We start from the raw sequence: 8,268 nt of genomic DNA, 5'->3' as shown, positions 1-8,268 counted from the left end.
AAACTACCTTTCTGCACAATTTCATACAAACTCTTAATGTTAATAGCATCATCTGCCTCTGGTCTATAGTAGCCATTATTAAATGTAAAGATGCTTAATGCAATTCTTGATTTGGCTAAATTTATACATTGAAAAAAGACCAGAAGAAACAAATTCATGAATAACTATAAAACAGCACCAACTAATCCTTTAATAAACCAAAGTTAATCCTAATCAATTCAAATTTGTCAGTACAATCATTTACTTTCAGATAAATAAAACACTCCACAAAACATATCAAATGATTTAAACATCTGCAGAAGTATCACACAATCAAATAAAAGCGAGTCCCAAAACTATATCTTCAGTATGTTTTTGAGAAATCTGGGGTTAAAACCAAAAAATTGTGTTAAAAACTTGTTTTTTTGTACAATAATGGATAATAAATACATAAAATGTTTTCTTAAAATGAGCAAGATAAAACAAATAAAAAGTTTTTATTTGTTAATTTGAATTTTTAAATGCATTATACATACCATTGCAACATATTTTGTTACATAATCAGAAAGAGAATTGCATCATAATGTCAGGAGCTGTTAGATCATGCATATGATTGTGTAATATTGTTTAAAAGAACTAGAGATGAGAGATGGGTAGGATAATAAAAAGGAAGTTGTGGTTAGTCTAGTGATGAACATATCACAAATCCTAGTAAAGTCAGTTACTTTTATATGGATTTGAGTACTAGATTGTGGATACTGGTGTTCTTTAGTGGCTGCGTTTCAATTAACCACATCTCAAGAATGGTCGACCTGAGACTGTAACAAGACTACATTCATTCACACATTGTTGAAAGTATTTGAAGTAATACCTTTTATAAAGCCAAAGAAAATTAGATTTGACAATGACATGTTTATCATGAATTAATTTCCGCAAGGATGAGTTAACCGAACAGCTAAGTAACTGAAATAAAGATTTGAGGCAACAGACAAATTCATAAATAAAATGACATGCGATTTTGAAAAACAAGTTTACTACTACTACTACTACTCGATGCATAAATACAGCTGAGAAGAGGAATTTAAATACAGAGATGTTATATTCTTATAAACCTATAAGAATTCAAACATGTATAAAAGGGTAAATAAAATCTAAATGAACAATAAACAGGTAGTAAAATTTGACAACATATATTTGAAAAAACCTAAACAAGGAAAATACTGTTTTCAAAGCTGTTAAGTTTTATTCTATAAGTTAAGTTATATTGTACTTTAAAAGTCTTTGAACCACAACCGAGATAAGATAATTCTATTCATTTGATTTTTCCATGCAGTATGTCAGAATCAGAGTTCTTTGTGAATAACCACTAAAAAACTATCAATTACTCTTCATTAATTGTTTATCAGCAACAAATGCTGATTATGATTCTGCAGTAAATTCAGCAGATATTAATTTTGGTATCCTTGATTTCTTTAACATACACTGAACTAGGTAGTTCATTAAATAAATTAATAAATATGTCCCATCTGATTCGACATGTAGCTCCATAAAAAGATCATGTTACTTGAAACTAGTAATAACTTACAATATTCTATAATAGAGCCATTACATAAGTTCATTAAAATATTTTAAAGAATGTCAGCTAAGTTAAGATTTAAAAAACAAGGTATGTATATATTGCAGATGAAACATTCCAAAGAAAACAAAAATAGGCCAACCTTTGGGAGGTACAACTTACCAAAGTAATGGGAAATTTTTAAGTAAAAAGAACTCAATCTTGAATTTAAAAGTATTTACAGATAAATTATGTATTATAGTCAAAACAATCTACAAACCTTTATTTTTCCGCACAATCACCATTGACTTCTACAGATTTTTGACTTCATTTAACAATTGTCATCCTTTATTTCATGTCACAAAAAGTCTATTGCTTGTTTCTTGAACCAGACAGAAATGTTCAACTCTGTCATTTTTGAACCGCTTCAATTTGAGCATTTTCTTTAAATGAATCACTGTGAGATTGGGGCTATAGGGTGGTGGTTAGCCAAAATTTATCCAGGAATTCAGTAATTTAAGCTGTTGGGCAAACTCAAGTTCATAACAAATACATAGACCACACTGTGTAATGAGGTTTAAACACTTCAGCATTAATAGTTTTGTTCTATAAAAGTAATCAAAATGCTTTCTTATCCTAGAAAATAGTGCCCATGAATTTTGGTACATAAGATGATTGCTTAAAGTTTGCTTTTGGGGTTTTACTCCCAGTAACGATGTGGCAAATAATCACCATTTACAAAATGCTGGACCACACTGGGTAATGAGACCCATATCTAAGCTCAGATTTTACAGAACACTTCTTCATTAATAGTTTTGTTCCATAAAATCATTCGATCAAAATTCTTTTCTTAAACTAGAAAATTGTAGCCATGAATTTTAGGACAAGAGATGCTTGCTTAAACTTCATTTACAGAATAACCTTAAAATCTTTGAGCTACAGACCAGATATTCTCTACTTATGTATACCCTGAATAGTCTTGCACAAACGTTTTTGTAATAGTTTCTTTTACTTTTGTAAAAGTAAATGTTAGGAAATTGAACATGCAATCCCTGAAACCATAAATCGCAAGATTGTAAAACTTTTGCTTTCACTTTTTTTCAGTGACAAACTGCTACACACTCTTCCTTCTAGGACATTTGTTTCATACCTAATGAATTTATAAATAATCTAAAATAAATTAACAGCGTGAACGTAACAGTTGGCATAATTAACATAGTACTCATTGTAAACTGCTTACAGACCAAGACAATAAACACTAAATGGCTCAATGATATTACATGTAAAAGATTCTGAATCAGAGCCACAGTCACAATATTTCAAAATTAATGTTGCTCAAAAAAAACAAAAAAAAACAGGCCTCATATTAACAGGAATATGCAGTTACTAGTGGAAGGTAGAAGCGACAAGCGACAAATACTTGGGACTTGACAAATTCATGAATAGCAAAAACATTGTTTTCTTTCTTGCCTGTCTGTTGTAATCAAGTCTAAGCAGGAGGTAATGTCTAAGCAGTAATATTGAGCAGTGAATTACAACTACTTTTTTGAAAGAAAGAGGCATTCAATTTGGGAAATGTTTAATCTCTCAGTTATAAGAATATTCTGAGTATATAAATCATTCAGAGAGGGTTGAAAAATGAACTTCATGCTCAGTGGTGAAAAACCTCAATTAATTAAGACAAGAAGACTAAAGCTAAAGTAAGTACTTTAGCTTTAAAAAGCTTTAGTAAGTACTTTGAATAGTATGCTAGTAGAAAAATCCCTGAAAGATTTGAATTAGTGTTTAGTATTGGTGGATTTTTAATTTTTTATAGCTTGGACAAAAAGATTGGCGACTGCATGATAATTTCACCAAAAGTATGAAAAAGGATAGTCGTTTTAGATTCTATAATAAATTGTGATGAAACAGGGGACCATTAAATTCACTGCACTCAAGCAACTGTGCAAAAGCTGAACATCTCCAGGAAGCAAAAAGAATCTTTTCACAGAGTTAAAATCATGGGTTTTTTGTTTTGGATTCACTGGGAATATTCTACTTGTGTTTTCTCACAGAACAAAGGACTATCATTATATTAGTACCATAACAATTCATTAATCAACAAATTGGAATCGCTTTAAAATTCATGAAAATAAATCGTGTAATACAATATTAAATTAAATTATAGGTAAAAATAAATAAAAAAATACAAATTTTAATACTAAATTTATTACAAAAATTATATCAGAATTAAATAATTAAAAAATAATAATAATATAAGTATAAGCTGGTTGCATTAAGAATGTTCAGAAATATATTTAAAAAATTAAAAAAAAAAATGTACATATATGAAATAAACTCCCTTAAAAGCAATTTATTACAAAAAAAAAAGGAAAAGTTTTGAATCATTTTATATAATTTAATTTTGTAAAAGTATAATAAATAAACTGTACCGACCAAATAAATTTTAATTAACTTGTTTTAACAAGATGAGGGGGAGGAGGGTATCTTCCCATTTTTATTTTAATTAACTGTATAAATATATCCCTGGTTTCAGCTTCTGCGGTGCTCATTATTTTTTGAAACTTTTAGCCAATCTACAAATTCATCCAGCATAACTGGCCCTAAAACAAAAATATAAAACATAGGGGAAATTATTCTTTTCCAGTGTATCTTTTAAAAACAAGCTATTAACTATCAGATTTTTCACATATTTTATATACCTAACTAAACTTTATTACCTTTAAAGGGGCAAAAGTATACACATAAGCAAGAAAATTATTAAATAATTGGTTATTCTATTAGCTAAAGTCTCTGCCTCATCCAGAAAAATAAAAATATATTACTAAAATTTTAACAATTCATAAATATAATTATACATAAATTATTTGTTAATAGTAACAACTATAAATTGCTATTCCTCATCTTCTGTTGATCAGATTTAATTTTATAAGGCAGCATAAGGTTGTGGATCTTTATACAGGAGAAATAGTAACTGCAGCATCCTCTACAGTTTAAAAAACGACTACTTTGGAGTTGGAAATCTTTTCAACCTTAAAATAATTGAAAATTATTTCTGAGCCTTAACAACTAATTTTAACATAATTTAACATAACATACAGTATATAATACTTTGATACAATTAATTTAAGAAACTGTTTTACTATGCTTCTGTTGCCAAAAGATCTTTTGAAGATCTAGTGACCAGTTTATTTAAAAGTGACAACTAAAATAATACTTTAACTTTAAATAATACTAATTAAATAAACCTGGGTTTTCTTTTTTTCAATTAACATTTTCTAATTGTTACTTTTTCTGTAATAATTTTACTTATTGTATTCACAAATTATCTTTTTAAGTTCATTACAGTCAAAGCATACTGTAAATTATTTTTATACATTAATATTAATTTACCCTTCTTTGTCTAATATTATATTTTGCTCATGTGATAGGGTCTTTCTAAATTCTTTCAGGTACATAGTGGAGAAATTCCTTTTATGAACTAGCAGCAGATTTATCCATTCTTGATCTTATCTGATCTGGTTTAGGATGTATAGATCTGAATTACATATGCAGCAGTAAATGAGTTCATGAAATTTTCAGAAAAAGATATTTTAGTCTGTTTATAATCAACATTTAATTTAAATCCAATTTAGGTGATTAAGTCCAGTGTAAAGAGTTTAATTTTATATTTTCTATAGAGAACTTTGTAAACAAAAAAAAGTGTGTAAAACCAGTAGGTATGTAACATGCAAAAGACATTAACAAATGATTCTCATTCAAAGCAATAAGCGCTAGCTGCTAAATGGACTGAGAAATTTTTAGATTTATTAATAAGAATTCATCTTATCTTTATTATGATTTTACCCAACAAGCACATATAATACCTTTAAAACATTTAAAATAAATTTTAATGTTATGGATATAATTAATCATTTATCTTCATTTATACACAGATTATAAATAAACAAAAAAAGAATTTGATACTAACAAGCTCCATCAACATCATAGTTTGAGAGATCATTGAGAATGGTGCGAGAAAATTCGAGTATGTTGCACCACTGGTCCTTGTTGATCACTTTGTACTTTGAGTGTTCGAGGAAAAGGTTAAACTGGCCAAATAAACTCCAGTGTTTGCCCAGCAATAACTGAAGCATCGCTTTAGCCGTGTCCATGTCCATACTTCTCTGATCCTTATCCTGACAATCAAACATCAGAAGTGTCTCAAATGTTGATTCTTTTACTTAGATATAATTACATAATATTTTAATACTTTAAATCTAACAACATATTCTAATGAATCTTAACTGTACAGCAGTGAACTAAATTGCCATTCTATTTACTATTATACGATATAGTAGTTACAGTGTAGCAATGTGATTTTCGTTATTTTAATTACATAAGCTTGAGTAGAGCTGAAGTGGTGCTGATAAATAATAATAATAGACATCAATGATTAATTTAATAGGAATTATGAAAATTATTGGTTTAGAACCTGAATATTACAAAATATCTACCACTAATTATTACTACTAAATCAGATTTATTAGCATACAAATGCAATCATTAAGATTTCTTCTAACATTATTTGGTTCGGAGTTCAGAGCAAGCTCATCAACAAAGAGTCAATATCTTTTAGCTGATGATTCAGTTCAACTCTTCTTTATTTTCTGTATCTGAAAATTATGTGGCAGCAGCACATCTTATCTGTGGTGTAATCTGCAGCAAAGAACCAAGGGATTGAGTTCAGGGACTAGGGGGGTTTACAAGAAGCTAAAATAGTAAGGGATAAATGTATTAGTTACATCACATTATAGCACATTCTCTTATCTTACTCCAAAATTTAAAACTAAAAATGAAATGTCTTTTACATAATAAAAATTATATAAATAAATTAAATTAACACTTTCAGTGCCACACCTGCATGTAAAAATTAATCCCAAGTACTTTAGTTTTAAATTAACTGAATAGGAAAATTGAAAAAAGACAAAGGAACAAAGTCCGAAATGGTGGTCTACTTTTCAAATGTGATATTTCTGGTAGAGCCATATTTTGATACACAGCACAAATTATTTGTTGATAATGAATAGCCTACAAATGTCCAAAGTTATTTTCAGTAACTAATGAAAAAAAAAAAAATTCCAATTAAGAAGCAAGAGGTTGGGTGTATTTTAACAAAATAATTATTTTTATATAAATTAAAGCAAATTTTCTCATGACATGATTGTAATAAATAATACTTACCCTGGCAAAATCATAAGCATATCTGTATATGCTTTTGAATGCAGTTTGGTCATTCAAAACTGATCTCAAATATTCTAATTTATTCTGTACTTTTTGTACTGTGTCACATCTAAAATAAAACAAAAAACAACCATTTATAAAACTTCTTAATTTATAATTTTATAACCAATTACTAAAAACAGTTATTTCATTCCTGATTTGATATACAATAGGAATATCTTTGTTATAATGTTAAGATTTTTACAAAAATATGCTTCGAGTTCTACAAGGTGAAAAATATGATACGTACTGTAATTCAGTCAATCCTTTGAGCCATTCTTGTAGCGTGAAAAATCCCATTTGACGGGCATTCATTTTCCAAGCTAGAACTAACATAACAACATTCTCTGGTTCTACACCAATATCTTCACAGAATTTTTCCATACCTTCTGGCCCTATAAAAAAACAGGTTATAAATAATTAAAACTCGTAAGTCACAAGACAGATGTAAAATATCTTGTGTTCTGGATTAATATAATTTTCCTTTAGATAAATTACAAAATCATGATATGCAACATGCTAATATTAACTCATTCTGAATAAAAATGAACTTACTGTCACTAGGGATTCAAAAATAGAAATTCAGGAAGTGTATATAAAATAAGAAGTAGAACCAACAGTAAAATGCATAATAAATAGAATTTAAAATCAGCTGATGACTGGCATGATTTCATCAATGTTTAAGTATTTAGAGGCCTACAGGATAAGGACCTTTAGAGCATAACCAGCCACCAGAAGCAAACAATGCCTGTGATATTGTATTCCTGTGTTTAGTGGATTAACTATTAACAAAAATCACGTATAAACAACCCCAAATAGCAATCTTAATACAAACTTACCAATTTATATGAGAAGCATTTTCCAAATCCATGAATTCATCATCAATTATGAGCAAGCATCATTTATAAGATATTTATATATATTTGTAAAATTGTCATGAAAAATATTAGTTACATGTTTGCTAGCTATTATTAAAACACTTGTGTAAATCTAAATAATTCATGATCAAAATTTAGATCTGTTCATTCACCAGTATGTGTTTGGATTGTAAATATTTTTTTTTAAATATTAAAGTTTATGTTTAGAACCTATTAATTTTATCTATACACATTTGTTTACAATCATTTTAAAATGCTATTCTTAATTTATCTTGAGAAATAATTTTAAATGATTACAATTTAAATATTTTGTTATTTATTGGATTAAAAAGCAGAATAATTTTCACTACTGTTTATATAATTATGTTACTTGCATTTTTAATAATACAGTATAAGCAATATTGTTTAAGATTTATTTTTTATTCATTTATTTTATTAAAATGTAATTAATGAAGCATTTGTTTTTTGTATTGATTATCACATCCATTTTGGCCCAAAATGTTGTATTATGCTCTGGGGATTGAGCTACAATTATTAAAATTTATATAATTTTATTGTAAGGAATTATTTGGCAAAGAATAATCATTTTTAAAC

The 8,268-nt window shown here is 27.8% G+C and overlaps 1 protein-coding gene across 5 annotated transcripts in view; it reads right to left on the bottom strand.

The window, feature by feature from the left end:
• Positions 1-3,722: 3,722 nt before the first annotated feature.
• Positions 3,723-8,268, bottom strand: part of SCCRO4 (DCN1-like protein SCCRO4) — a 32,100-nt gene continuing 27,554 nt past the window's right edge. For all 5 annotated transcript variants that reach the window (XM_075370968.1, XM_075370971.1, XM_075370970.1 and 2 more), the window contains 4 exons: positions 7,047-7,191; positions 6,758-6,866; positions 5,505-5,712; positions 3,723-4,137 (listed from right to left, as the gene is read on the bottom strand). In XM_075370968.1, the coding sequence (XP_075227083.1) occupies positions 4,067-4,137; positions 5,505-5,712; positions 6,758-6,866; positions 7,047-7,191 (533 nt within the window). In that variant the 3' untranslated portion in view covers positions 3,723-4,066. The remainder of the gene's footprint in view (positions 4,138-5,504; positions 5,713-6,757; positions 6,867-7,046; positions 7,192-8,268) is intronic.

Source organism: Lycorma delicatula, chromosome 7, assembly GCF_047948215.1.
Source record: "Lycorma delicatula isolate Av1 chromosome 7, ASM4794821v1, whole genome shotgun sequence".
NCBI classification, from domain to species: Eukaryota; Metazoa; Arthropoda; class Insecta; order Hemiptera; family Fulgoridae; genus Lycorma; species Lycorma delicatula.
This window is presented reverse-complemented; position numbering and strand designations above follow the sequence as displayed.